This window comes from Panicum virgatum, chromosome 5K, assembly GCF_016808335.1.
Source record: "Panicum virgatum strain AP13 chromosome 5K, P.virgatum_v5, whole genome shotgun sequence".
NCBI classification, from domain to species: domain Eukaryota; kingdom Viridiplantae; phylum Streptophyta; class Magnoliopsida; order Poales; family Poaceae; genus Panicum; species Panicum virgatum.
In genome coordinates, this window is record NC_053140.1 from 48,323,205 (window position 1) to 48,337,876 (window position 14,672).

General features: G+C 49.8%; 2 protein-coding genes across 2 annotated transcripts; one reads left to right on the top strand and one right to left on the bottom strand.

The window, feature by feature from the left end:
• Positions 1 to 6,054: 6,054 nt before the first annotated feature.
• LOC120708027 lies at positions 6,055 to 8,194 on the top strand. Its single transcript, XM_039993113.1, has 3 exons — positions 6,055 to 6,355; positions 6,604 to 6,853; positions 7,501 to 8,194. The coding sequence occupies exons 1-3, from the start codon at positions 6,179 to 6,181 to the stop codon at positions 7,914 to 7,916; spliced, it is 843 nt and encodes a 280-aa protein (XP_039849047.1). The 5' UTR covers positions 6,055 to 6,178; the 3' UTR covers positions 7,917 to 8,194.
• An 837-nt stretch (positions 8,195 to 9,031) lies between these two features.
• Positions 9,032 to 12,968, bottom strand: LOC120708028 (probable LIM domain-containing serine/threonine-protein kinase DDB_G0286997). The gene is made up of 4 exons (XM_039993114.1): positions 12,720 to 12,968; positions 10,942 to 12,237; positions 9,801 to 10,256; positions 9,032 to 9,573 (listed from the first exon to the last, which is right to left on the bottom strand). Exons 2-4 carry the CDS (start codon positions 11,974 to 11,976, stop codon positions 9,292 to 9,294), a joined length of 1,773 nt encoding a protein of 590 aa, XP_039849048.1. The 5' UTR covers positions 11,977 to 12,237; positions 12,720 to 12,968; the 3' UTR covers positions 9,032 to 9,291.
• Between the last annotated feature and the right edge of the window lie 1,704 nt (positions 12,969 to 14,672).

The following is a 14,672-nucleotide window of genomic DNA, read 5'->3' on the forward strand; positions in this document are numbered from 1 at the left end:
TTTTCTTCTTTCTGCTAAGGCGAAGGAGAAAAAGAAAGGAAGGGAATGTGCCGTGCCGCGCGAGCCGAGGCGTTCCCGGCGCCGCCCCTCACGCGCGGCGCGCACATCGGCACATGGGGCGTGGCGCGGCGATGGCGGGACGGCTGCCGCGTCGACGCGATCCGTCCGTGCGCGGGGAGCGGCAGTTTGTGGTCGCTCCATGCCATGGCCCATGGGGGAGGGCGGCACGGCACGAGGGCGCGCCGCGCGCGCCTGCCGAGCGTGGACCGTGGATGCGGCGGCGAGCGCACGGCGGACGCCGCGATTGGTGGCGGCAGCTGGTGAGGACGATGGCCAACAGGGCAAGCATCGAGGGATAGGCAAAGCGATCAGAAGAGTGCGTGGGTTAACTCGAAGTCTCTGCACCGATTGAAGCAGAATCTTTGCTGGTGACACAATAAATTAGTACTTGGTCTAGAACAACTAAAATGCTACCTTTCAAAATATTTGTCACTCTTCGTTTTCCATATCAACTTTGACCAATCGTTTTTTTCCTGTAGAATGTTTATCACTATTTAATGTTTATATATCACTAGATTTGTCATGAAATAGATTTTATTATTATTATTATATATTTTTAAGTATTTATAAAACCTTTTTAGAAAAAAAAACATTTAGTCAAAGTTGACACGATAAACAAGAAATGACAAATATTTTGAAACGGAGGTTGGTAGTAATTTGTACTGTATAGGTTTCTGAGCCTAACCGCGAGGAGCCCTGTCACTGTCACCATTCGCACCTCAAATCTATTTTGCTTTTATTTTGCACGGGTAGTGCACACTAGATTTTTCAAGATGGTGTGTGAGATCGCTGCCTCGCTGGCAACGATTAACATATCTCCATGCAGCTAAGTTTGCAGTTTTCTGATTTTGAGCTTAGCCATAAAAGTCGAGTCTGTAATAGAGTTGCCCATGAACTGGCCAAACAAATGTTAGGAGATCCTGGGACGGTGGAGTGGTACTCTAATGCCCCGCCTAGCATCCAGCATTTGCTAGAGTATGATTGTAACTCTTCCGCTTCTTAATGAATGAAGATCTATCGTCCCAAAAAAAACATATCTCCATGCAGCATTATACGTCCTATCCTCAGTTTCTCGCGATAATTTATTTTTTCCCTTTGAAACACAATACTCCCTCTGTTTCAAATTATAAGAAATCACAAGAATCCTGAAGAATCAAAGCAATCTCAAGTTTGACCAAAATTATAGAGAGAAATATAAAGATTTATGATATCAAATTGATGTACTATAAAAATATAATTAATAAAGAATCTAATGGTACTTAGTTTGTATAATAAATGTTATTAATCTATTATATAAATTTGGTCAAATATAAAAAATAAAAAACTTTGACTCTCCAAGATTGTTGGAATGTCTTATAATTTGGAACTGGGGGAGTACATACTTAGATAGATGCTTATACGTACGAGTATACAATAAACCCTATAAACACATTTATAGGGGTCTGCGGCTATCTTTTATTTTTTATGGAACATTTTTTTCCTTTCTCCTTATTGTATTTTCAATAGAATGTTTTAAAATAAAAATATTCAAGCATTGATACGTACTACAGTTACTAGATCACTTGAGTCTTTTCTTTAAAAAAAGATCACTTGAGTCTACACACACAGTAATAACACATTTATGTCGTCTTAACTCTTTAGGTGATCATCAATGCAAATCCAGCCCTGAAGCGTCCATTCTGGAATACCACGAACCAGTGTTCTGGTGGGCCATTGGTCCTGGGTGGGCCTGGATACGAACTCAGTAGGCTGCAATTTCCCACTTTATGGACCCTGTGGGCTGTTTTTTTTTTTTGAAAAGGGACCCTGTGGGCTGTGGGAGCTCCATGGCTCCACTCTATTCGACGACTTCTGCCGCTGCCGGGTGCTGAACTGCTGATCGGGTCTGACGCCGAGTGACCTGTCATAGCAGGCTACCCCTTTAGGATTTTACTCGTATATTTTTGTCTAAAACCGACCCAACAGACCCACACGTATTTTATTTTTGGAACAAATTTTTTTTGTTTTTAGAATTTTTTTTGTTGCGGAATACAATTGTTCCAGTAACAAAAAAAGTTTTTCCACCTTATGTGATGATTTGATTGCTAGTTATACGTGTGACTCCTAAGATTTGCCCCGCTGCCGGCATCTTGCTTCTAAGAAGACCGATAAGCAACAGAGTAGCTTTTAATCTAGCAACGTGCGATAGCAAGAAATTACTAAAATCAATGTGGTATCAGGGACAATTATTCAATCATCTATGCCTTTTGGATGTTAATCCGGTGGACTAGATTGAAGTTTGCACAATTTACATGAAAAGATTGATTTTCGTCTGATATTTTACCTTGTAACATACTAGACTCCATTTCGCCTTTCATCAGCATTACGAGGACACAGGAGCGTCAAGGGATGCCAAGAGGCTTTTAGTACTTATCCTCAGATGACTGATTCAAAAGTCTCCTCACACAAAAGTTAAAAGTGCACCTCCAATACATATATGTAACTTTTTTCCCAACCTAATCAAATTTAAAGTATTGTTAAAAAAAACTCATCGCAAACGTTGATTTGGCTTGTAATAACACGTTCGCTGTTTCTCTCGCGCCGTAATAATGCCACGTTAATCAGGAGTTAACTTTTCACTGCCTCCATCAATCACTGAAGTTTGGCTACCACTGCCAGGGAAAGGGACATGCCATGATGATTTGTGCAGAGCTCATGGAGTATATCCAAAAGCAAACCGGGATTAACATACAAGATCCTCCCTTCCTCGAGTAGTACAGAGCTGGGTCGTTAGCCGACAGGCCTCGTCGAATCAATCCTCCCCATCGTCCGACTCAGCCCGAATTCTTTAAGCCCGGTGCCCGTCGCTCTACCAGTTTCATCATCATCAGCCGCGGAGCGCGTTTGGTAGCGGCGGATCGTCGAGGCATCGGACGAGCTCATCTGAAGGAACAGGGAAGGTGCGCCCAAGCCTACTGGTGTGTCAGCGTTGCTATCCGAAGCCACACCGCCGGCCCTACTACTCCGATTCCCATTGGCTGTCGCGGTTTCGGACACGAAATTAACTCGCTTGCGTCGCCGTGTCCCATCTTCCGCCTCTTTCATGATTGGTTGTGTTTAGTTCCGTGAAAAGTTTTCAAATTTTTTTACTGACGCACATCACATCAAATTTTACGATACATGCATGGAGTATTAAATGTAGTTAAAAATATAACTAATTATACAATTTAGTTGTAAATGACGAGACGAATCTTTTGAGACTAATTACTTTATAGTTGAACGATAGTTGTCAAATAAAACCGAAACGTGCTGCAGTAGCTTTTTCGCAAACTTTTCGCGAACTAAACACACCCATTCTTGCATTGAATAGAACCACAGTTTCTGATCGTACTCCGTATTTCTGGAGCTTTAGAAGATACCCTTGCGGCGGGGGGAAGAATGGTTTGTCGGAGCATTTATATATACTAACTCATCTTTGTCGCGGAGCTGGCGCTTTTGTTTTGTCGCTCATCATCGTGAGCTTTATCCTAGTCTGACTATACCTGGCACAGCATGTACTGGCCATGCCATTAATCATTGTCTAGTTTCTAATTCGAATGGTCCGATTCTCCGCAGATGGAGAAGTATAGTATGGGACAGATTAATGGATCATTATGCGGTTGAAACCGTGCATCCTCGATCGCCCATAGCACGCCGAACGGAAGAGAGAAACCACGGGCCTCCTCTCCGTTCTCTGGAGGCACAGATCGGACCAAGAACCTCCTTCGTGGAACTGTGCATCACACGACATCAGCAGTTGATGTTCGGCATGTGCCTGTCAGATTCTTCAGGCGTGAGAAATTAAGATGTGTCTGCCAGAAAGGGCCCATCTCGATCGATCGTCAGGCGGTTAGCCCGCAGGAGGCAGCCACAAATGTGTACGACTAGTACTACCAATGAAGGTTAGTGATGGCTGATGACTCTCTTGACAGCTGAGATTAACATGGTACGCGCGTGGCGCTTTCCCGTCTAAATTCTTGGCCGCGACGACGTTTGTGGTGTAGTATACTCCTCCTGATTGCTAAGCTGATCGCTGGGCGCGTACGGGTGCGTTTCTCACGAGAGCGATTGCGATAAGCGATGCGGCAATTCGGGTGGCCTGGAGGACGAGGAGATGAATTATTGCTGTCCACATCGACCAGGCAGCGAGCGAAATCGACCTGCACAGCTGCAGAATTGACACCGGTTACTATGCGTACATCTCCCTGCTACCCAATAATGCAGGACTAGCAGGTCAAGCGGACCCGTTCAAATCTACTTCCTCAACTTTTGATGCATCCATGATCTCAAAATAAATTGTGCGATGGAGTCGTGCCCACACCAGCATATGATGGAGCGATGCAAACTTCACGTGTTCATCTGGAGGCTCGGATCGCACGCGCACGTTGGCATAACACCTCTGCTGTTCAGATGCCTAATCTCAGGTGATGGCGCTGTCACTACCTCCACATGCGTGTGCCCTGTCCCCTGTGTGCTAGGAGAGCACATGAGCACTGAGCAGCAAGCCAAAGTGCCCGCCCGATGCGTCGGTGTCACAGCGCTGCCGCGATGCGGATCTCCGTAGCGGGCGCTCTCGCTCCTGCGGCCGCGGAGGCGCCGCGAGGGATATGCGGGTGCGGGGGCATATCCGCGCCGCGCGAGTGAGCGCCAGCCGAGGGAGGTGCGCTGACCGCGCCGCGGCGGAAACTTCCGGCCCTCCCGCGGCGGCGGCGGCACAGGCATCACCGCGCGGGTGATCCGCAGCGCGTCGGCCCAACCGGGTCAGTGAGGACAGCGCGGAGGCGGGGACCCGCCGCCGTGGAATCATTGGAGTCCCCGGGCGCAGGGGACGAGGCCAGGAGAGGTAATTGCGGGATCGCCTGCCGCCGGGATTCTGAAGCATACGTTGTGTGTGTGTGCGCGCGCGCCGTGCCCTTTCTCTTGCCCAGCAGGCGAACAGTCCGGGCCGTCAGGCCAACCGCGCCCAACCCCCAGCAAATGCGCAAGTTCTCTTCACTGTCGGGCAATCCGTCACCACCCATACGGTCTTGCCTTTTTCGTCCTTGTTGTTACTCCATTCTCTCAATGCACATGTCACTGTAAACGCAGCTTTCCTCATTGATGAGCCTTTTGGACTCTATCTTGGGGTTTAGAACTCACCTCCACCTTTCGGTATGTGATGACAAGGGCAAGGGTATTTCTTCCAGAAGTCACCACAATATGAAATAGCGAGAGCTGCAAACATAAAAGAGTGATAAAAAATTGGACATTTATTTAGATCCATCTCTTGTGGTGTTTTTCTGATTGATATATAACACTTTTTTTAACAGGGTATTTTGATTGAATTTTTGGACAAAAGGGAATGAGAGGAATCGGTTTGTGTCATTCAAGCGGAGTGATTGGGGAGTGACAGAAGAGCTTGATGAGGGAGAAATCAAGCAAGCAGAACTATCACCGTATCACGAGTCTTAGAATGTTAGAATGTGCTTTGCGAATATGCTTATACATACGACTAGAGTAAGGAGGAGTGGGTGATGCTTGGCTTTCGCTACACTATATGCTCTCCCACACGCCCAAGTTAGACCCCCAAACCGTAGCACTATCTTTTTTATATCACGAGGTCTTTTTTTCCTTTCCATGGTGACCCAACTATGTGTAGAGTCGCGAACATTTGTAAAGAAAAAATACTCATGACATCATGGTCTGCCGCAGAAGAAGTGTAGAACAACCCTTACTCTGGCTCGATTTTTTCTGATCCCGCGGTACCATTGTCGAGCTTTCACAAACGGTACGGGGGTTCCATGTCGAGCGGATAGAATCCGGCTAGGTGCCTGACGTGGATCCGTGCTGTTCCCGTGGCCCAGCAAACAGCCAGGCCCCACTTGCCCGCCCCAATCGCCTCATCCACACCCCCTGTGGGCCCAGTCTTCTGTGCCCAGAAGCAGCCAACCACTGCCCGTTCGCCACGTCCCCAACGCTCCCAGCTATATTTGACGAGCTCCTCCTCCCCGGGTCGACCAAGCCGGAGAGCACCCTTGCGCACAAAAAGCAAAGCAGAGCCTGTGTCAGTTGGGCAGCCACAGAACAGAAGAAACCGAACCACAACACAAACAAACACGCCATGGTGATGGAGGAGGCGATGGACGGCGAGATGAGCTTGTCCAACATGGTGCTGGGCTTCTTCGAGGACTTCGAGAGGGAGCGGCGGCCGGAGGACGACGACGACGACGAGGGCTCCGGCGCCGGCGACGCCGCCGAGAGCAAGGCCTTCTGGCAGGCCCAACGCGCCCAGCTGCATGTGAGCCCTCTCCTCCCTCCATTCGATTTGGCAATCTGTCTCGCATGGCGATCGTCAAGATCGAGCAGATGTTCTTTTGTTTTTTTTTCTGGTTAGAGCAAGGCGAATTGAAGATGAATTTGCAGCTCGTTGGCAGCACCGCTGCCACGACCGCACAATTAATGAATTCATGGCGTTTGGATTGATCTTTTTGTTGCGCCGGGTAGTATCTTTTGGGGTACTGAGCGATGCGAATGTGGGTGATACAGGAGGCCCTGGCCAAGAGCAGCTCGGCCGAGAGCAGGATCCGCGCGGACACGGAGGCGGCCGTCGAGAGCATGCGCGCCGCGGCGGGCGGTGCGGCCTGCTCCTGCTCCTGCTCCTTCACGGGCCGCCCCGCGGCCGCCGGGGACTGCCGGCGCTGCATGCTCCGGCGCGTCGCCGAGCGGCTGCGCGACGCCGGGTACAACAGCGCGCTCTGCACGTCCAAGTGGACGCGCTCGCCGGACATCCCTTCAGGTAACCCGCGGCTACCGATTTTTTTTTCTACCGTGCCTCTCGTCAGTCGTCACAGATTTTTTTTTTCCGCTGAAACCCACGACGATCAGTCGATCACCAAAACCAGGAGAGAGAGGAACATACAAATTAGGGGCGTTTTAGTGAAGGGAAGATTCTATCTATGTCACCAGACCTTGTTCACGTACATGCTGCAAGTGGCTCGACGACTGATTTGTTGTGTTTAGCTCCTGGTCACGTCACGCGTATGGATTTTTTTTTTGTTGGAGAGATGAACCGTAGAAGCGTTCTGCCAGTAGCGCCTACCTGCAGTAGACCACACGGCCTACTCTGTAAACTCACATGGTTCACATGGACCTACTACTGTCCTTCTTCTTCTTCCCAAGCGATACTCCATACTAGCTAGGCTACTACCGAACGGCCAGGCAGACGTCTGGAACGCGTCTCTTTCGCTCACAGTTCAGCGGCCATGGCTCCCACTTGCCGCGTCCACATCAAACCCTTTCGGGCCAAAGAGATTCCAGCACGTTTGCACAGAACACCCCAAAACTCCCAGCCAGATATTCGACGCCGGGCAGCTCGTTCCGCGTCACAAGTTTGGCCCGTCGTCCGTTAGCATGCTGCTGACGTGTCTCCCGATCCGCTTGCAGGCGAGCACAGGTACGTGGACGTGGTGGTGCAGACGAGGAGCGGCAAGGCGGTGCGCGTGGTGGTGGAGCTCAGCTTCCGCGCCGAGTTCGAGGTGGCGCGCGCCGGCGCGGAGTACCGGGCGCTGGTGGCCGCGCTGCCCGAGGTGTTCGTCGGCCGGGCCGACCGGCTGCGCGCCGTGGTCAAGGCCATGTGCGCCGCGGCCAAGCAGTGCATGAAGGAGAACAACATGCACATGGGGCCCTGGAGGAAGCACAAGTACATGCAGGCCAAGTGGCTCGGCACGCCCGAGCGCACGGCGGCGGCGCCGCCGCCGGTGGTTCCCCCGGTGACGGTTGGCTCGCCGGAGAAGCCGACCAAGTTCAGGGCGTCCATGCTGACCTTCGACTTCAGCCGGACGGCGGTGGAGGTTGTGTGATGACAGCGTGACGTGCGTACAGCGAGGATTGTTACCGCGGAGCTCCATGTTCATTACAGTTGTAGTGTACCCCGGACTTTAGGTTTTTTGTCAGGATCCAGAACTTCAGAATGTTGAATTGGTAGCCAATCGAGCCGATTTAGTATAAGCTTGTGACATAGTATCATTCGATACCCGTCACTGTAGAGAAAACGCAAGTTCTGAATTTTCTGAATATGTCACTGAGGAATTATTCTTGTTGCAAGGGAATAAAACTGAGCTTCACTTGCACTGATAAATATAGCCAACTGGAGCCCCAGAGATCTGAAGCGCTGAATAAACATTCCCTTCTACTAGTTTTTCAAAAAGAAAAAAAAAACATTCGCTTCTACTAGTGAGCAAGCTAATCATATCTGTATCTGGCGACAAAATCACGCCCGGAAACGAATAAGGCCCCGTTTAGTTCCCGAAAATTTTCACCCAAAAATTTTCACCTCCCCTTTGAACACATGTATGAAGCACTAAATGTAATTAAATAACAAAACTAATTACACAGTTTGGATGTACACGACGAGACGAATCTTTTGAGCCTAATTAGGGCATGATTAGCCATAAGTGCTACAGTAACCCACATGTGCTAATGATGCGGTCAAAGGCCTCAAAAGATTCATCTCGTGGTTTCCAAGTGAGTTCTGAAATTAGTTTTTTAATTAGTGTCCGAAAAACCCTCCCAACATCTGGTCAAAGTGCTGACGTGACATCCAAAATTTTTTGGGGAAGGAACTAAACGCGCCCTAAGATGACAGGATGCAGAGTTTGAAATTTTGTAAGATGGCACAAGGGAGCTGAAACAGTAGGCTACAGCACCTACCTGTATGGCTGTATACGTCTAAAAAAGCACGCATAGTTTGTTTTCGCACACTTCAGTAAAGGCTATCCACCTACAAAGAGCTATCAGCCATGCTCCATTTCCAGTCAGTAGCATGGCACGCATTGCTCAAATACTGTCCTGAAGGTGATAAGGCTGCTACAGCACAAGCACATATTGATAAATCCAAACCAGAAATGAAATGTTTCAAGGTGAGAAAAGGGTGTAATAAGTAAATATGCGTGTTCCCAGAAATCAGAATGAGCTCTTGATGTAACCATGCCTAACATTGTAAGCCCCTCGAACTCGAAGGGCAATTTCAGTTAACTGCATATGTACATTTTGTGTATTGATGATAAAGAACGCTGCCATGGTCAAGTAAAAAGCGAGAGCTAATCGTGCTATAAAACCGTGAAGGCAAACAAATGATTTTCTTTTTTGGTATCTACCCGACATAAAAAGAACTGCAAGTACATTCTGTGGCCTATCGGATTAGCAAGTTCGGAAGGGAAAAGCTGCTGAATGTAGTTACAACAGTTTTGGAGGAGGCGGCCCAGAGAAATCAGGTTGGCTATGCTTGAGCTTTTGGGCCCAATTAGCAAGCCAGTTCTTGTGATCATGAGTCTCCTGGCAGATCGAGCTTGGCATATTGTCGAGTGTACCATCTCTTTCAAGGACCGTCTTAAACTTCTCCAGTATTTGAACTATTTGGCTGAAATCAGGCCTCTTCTCCGGATGCGAGGTCCAACACTGCTCAATTAGAAGTCGTACTGGCGCTGGGCAGTTAGTAGGAATGGCCGGCCTCACATTCTGAAAATTGGAAAATTATGGTCATCATTTTTTTTTGTTTTACGAAAAGAAACACTACTGAAGAAGTGTATGTATTACTGAAACTTCACTATACACTGCAGTTATTAAAATGTCTTGACATATTGTTTCTTGTGCAATTCAACCTCTTAATTTAGAACAAGAGATAATATCAAGCCAATGAATACTATATTACCATGCAAGGAAGGAAATGGGGATCAGGTTAGTACCTTGTCAAAAACAGCAAAAGCTGCTTGAAAAGGATTCAGCTCTTCGTAAGGTACTGAGCCAGAAAACATTTCCCATAAGATAAGGCCAAAGCTGTAGACATCAACTTTTCGACCATAGGCTTTACGCTTCATCATCTCTGGAGCCATCCATCTGAATGTCCCGGTGTCGTTTGCCAGAGGGTCACAGTACTCTTGTTCACAAGCAATTCCAAAATCAACAATCTTTGCGCAAAATTCTTCGTCGAATATGATGTTCTCTGGTTTCACATCACGATGGACAACTCCCTGCGAGTGAATGTATGCCATGCCGCGTGCAATATCCAAGCTAATTGAGATAATCTTGTCTAGTGGAAGAGCTTTGTGATCTTGCTTGTGCAAAAACGCTCTCAAAGAACCACCAGAAAGGAATTCAGTGATGACGCAGAATACTGGTGGACTGCTGCATGCTCCAACCAGCTACATAAACAAAATGTGGATTAGTTGAGAAGGAGACTCACAGAAGAAAGATCACCTTTTTCAAAAAAAAAAAGACAGAAGAAAGATCACACTTTTTTGCAACTACCATGATAAAGGATGGGCTTTCATTTTCTGAATTTTAGTGTGCTTGCAAGTCAAACAATCTCCACTACCCATTGGACAGCAGGAAGACATGTGCCCATATATTATGCATGTAATAGTAGGATCACATGGAGCTATGGAAGGCAACCCTAAAAGTGCAGCTACCAAATTGTACACTACTACTGAATTACTGTTGCGAGTCCTTCCGGGATTCCGAAGCTTCCAGGTCAACTGGAAAAGAGGGTTATGCTAATTAAATGCAAGTAAATAAGACATGTAATATGAAGGTTAATTGCAAGTTTAACCTCTGCCTATGCAATTCTGCATGCTGTACTAGTTGTCAACAAAAAGGAAACGCCATATACATAAAAAAATTGAAACGTCTTAATAGCTGGCCATATAATCACGAGTGCATCTAAATTGTCAGAGAGTAAAATAGCTATAGAAAACACAAAGCACACAATAGAATTGTCCTACTACTTCCACGACATTGTAGGCTGTATTCAGAGCCAATGCAGAATTACGCCAGCATCATATTTTAACCATAAAAGAAATTCTTAAAAACTGGAAAGTTGTGAGTTACCTTAATGACATTAGGATGATTGAGTCGTGACAGAGTGGTAACTTCCGTGTTGAACTGCTTCTCAAGCTGAGCAGCCAGCTCTGCATCTTCCTCGTCATCAGGCTGTCTGATGAACTTGACGGCAACAGGCTGCTCCTTGTAGATTCCGTGAAACAACCGACTGTGAGCTCCGGACGAGAACCTGTGCCCAATGAGCAGCTGGGAGCGATCGACGGACCATTTCTCGAGCACCTCCAGTGCAGCAACCTTGGCCCTTCCGTTGGCACGGCCCTCCTTCCTATGCTTCAGCTTGCCCGGCGCCCTCACCGGCAACGGTGGATTCCCATTCAGGTCTAGCGAAGACGCGGATTTTCTGGGCGGTGGAGTGGAGAACCTCTTGCTGGCTGATTTGGCCTCCTGAAACACTTCAGGAACGTGACGAGATGGGAGGGGCGACGTCGCCCTCTGCTTCGGGATCGTCACCTCGCCAAGCAGGCTAAGCGACGAGCTGCGCGTCAGGGAGTCATCGCCCGGCGTTTTCTTCCTCGGGAACGGAGCAGGGCTTGAGCACGTTCTCTGCAGCTTCAGGCTCTGCTCGTCGGGGTGGAAGGAGAACTCGGGCCCTCCAGGGCGCTCGTCAGCCGCGCTCTGAACTGCGGGCCCGCAAGGGACGGCCACGCTCAGGTTGGTGCTTCCGTTCTTCCCATTTGCGGCCTTGGCATCGTCGTCTTGCGTCGCCGATGCTTGCCGCGACGGGCGATCACTGGCTGCCTTGTCGTGTTGCGTCGGCTCGGCGCCCGAAGACGAGTCCTTCGTGGGCTCGGACCGGCTGCTCAGCGGGCTCGTCCTCGGACGGGAGGATGTGGCGGGCCTCGTCCCTGGCTCCATGTTGAGGCCATGGAGCTTGAACCCCGAGTCGGGACCCTTCTGCTTGAGCGCGGTGCCGCGGTTGAACTGCTCGACGAAGGCGCCGAACTGCTCCCTGCCGGAGTTGGAGCGGACGACGGAGTGGGAGAACCGCGTGCGCCGCACCCACGAGTAATCCTCGTCGTCCATCTCCTCCCCTGCCCCAAATCCCGATGCCACCAAACCAGACGATCCCGAGTTCCTTCCTGACGACGACGCGCGCGCGCAGAGGGACAGGGCTGAGTCGCCGAGACGGCTGGATCAGAGAAACCTGGACGAGAAAAATCCGGATCCTAGCACATCCCACAGGTCATTGAACAGGCGCCACATTTGCTGCCGCTCCCTTCTCGAACCTCGATCGCCCGGATGCCGCGGGCGATCCGGCCAGATTCCACGGACCGGCTCCGCCTCCTGAAATCAATTCAAAATCAAGCACCCGAAATCAATACGCTACGACGCCAAACAAACGTAGAAGAATTCTTATACGAAGTTCACCGGAAACTAATTAGCTAGGAGAATAGATGGAATGCTTCCACTGGTCAAAAAGCCGCGAGGTAGGAAAGGAACAGAGGAAGGATCGTCGGATCGAAAAGGGCGACGAACCGTGCCGGCTACGCAAAACGAGGAAACAGAGGCGTGCAGGAACCACCATAATAAGAAGGAACGGAAGAAGGGCAAGGAAAGGGCGAGCGGGGAGGCAAGGCAGGGCGGGCGCGGGGTACGTGAATCCGCGGAAAGCATGACGCCGAACCGGAATTGAAATCCACGCCGCCACCCCGGCGCTGCGCCACCGGTGCCCAAGCCGAATCGAAACGAAACTTGGCCCTTCCCAATCAGGAGCCCGAGAGCGAGCGCGAGAGAGTCAGAGAGAGGGAGGCGTCCCCGCCGCTTACCCGATCGATCGGAAGAAGCAGCCGAACCCCACGCGCCGAGCAGGCGGGCAGGCAGGAACGTGGGGGGGGCGGCAGCGCGCGGCAACGTGGGGCGGGCGGAGGGAGCGCGCCGAGCAGGCGAGGCCGCGACGAAAGCAGCGGAGGAACGGGACGGATCGGAGGCGGCGGCGGCGGCGCTGAAGAAGGCGCCGGAACCCGGGAGTGGGATTCGCGCCGCGGGGACGGGAAGGAAGGGAAGGGAATGGGCGGAGGCGGGGAGGAAGAATGTTGCGACGGAGCCCACCCGAACGGTTTTATCGGTGGCCGAATCGAGCGAGCAGCTTCGGTGCAGGGCAGGGCGGGTCCGGGGGGCGCACGAGCACGAGCAGCAGCACCGATCCCTCGTCGCCGTCACCTTCGCTTTCGTGCGTGCGCTGTGGCCTGACGTGACAGGATGGGACACGACGGATCTTTCCTTCCCCTCGGTATATTAAAAAAAAGGGAATTACTCGTAATAAAAGGGGATCGAGGAGCAGCGAAGGAGAAGGTTACGTGAGGTATGCGGACACGTAGCGGGGGCGGGGGCGGGGGCGACGATTCGTCGCTAATTCAACGGTTATTCTAGGGTCGGTTACTGGATCAGCGACGACTTTTGGGGGAACCCCGTGCCCTACGAGGAGTGCTGGTCTCTTTTGGTCCCGGCGAAGGTGTGGCAGTGGGGAGGTGAGACGTGAGACGGGTTGGATGCTATGCTTCTCGTGGATCCGATGGCGCCCGAGATCGATCGATCCTCCATGTGGATCTCGTGCACGTGGGTGGCCGGGTTCGGTCGCCTGATGGCTTCGGCGTCGGCGTAGGGCGAGCCCACGGTACATGGGGGTGTTTAGTTAGACCAAAATTTTTGGTACAAATGTCACATCAAATGTTTGACCAGATATTGGGAGCGATTTTCGGGCACTAATTAAAAAACTAATTTCAGAACTCGCTTGGAAATCGCGAGACAAATCTTTTGAGGCCTTGACCGCATCATTAGCACATATGGGGTTACTGTAGCACTTATGGCTAATCATGCACTAATTAGACTTAAAAGATTCGTCTTGTCGTGTACATCTAAACTGTGCAATTAGTTTTATTTTTTAACTACATTTAATGCTCCATGTATGTGTCTAAAGGTGAGGCAAAAAATTTTGGGTGAAAATTTTTTGTAACTAAACGGGCTCCATGAGCCAAAGCGCGCGCGATGATCCACGGCAGGTGTTTTCTTGACATTTCTGTTTGTTTCCTGGATTTCTCTTTCACGCGGTTTTCGGACTCGTGATGGGCCGGATCGCGCAATCGTACGCCGCTGTGCAATCCAGAAGAGATTTGGCAAACGAGTGTGGCCTCATGTCATGGCTCGGTGGCTCCAGAACACGACGACAGTAACGAGGGCGAGGAGCGCCAAACGAACTGATTTCGGCGGCCCGGAAGATGGGAGCTGGTGTTTGACTGCACAAACGAACCGATAAGACTTTTGACTTTTGTCTGTGTCTGTGATGACTTGCCTACTCATGCCCCCCACGAATCTTGGCATTTTACACGCACGGCTTGACAATTCAGCCCATTCAACCAGAAAATGCCATTAAAAGGCCAAATATGTGCATACGATTACATACTACGTATATATCTTTGATGCCCACAATATTTAGATACACGCTCGCTCCATCGTGAGGTTGTTCAAATGTTGTGCACGCGACAAAAGTTTCTGCTCTAAGGGTCTATTTAGAGGAGAAAACTGAGTGCTAAACTAAAGTTTAGTTTTGGTTAAAATTTAACCCACCCATTAGCACTCTCATTTGGAGTGTTAAAGTTTAGCACTTGTATTCGAACATGCCCTTAGTATATGCGTGGGCGCATGGGCGTGTATGATGATGTTTGTATGTCAACTTTGTGAAATATAGAAATAAAACATCGTTTTGTACGGTTAGAAAGCAC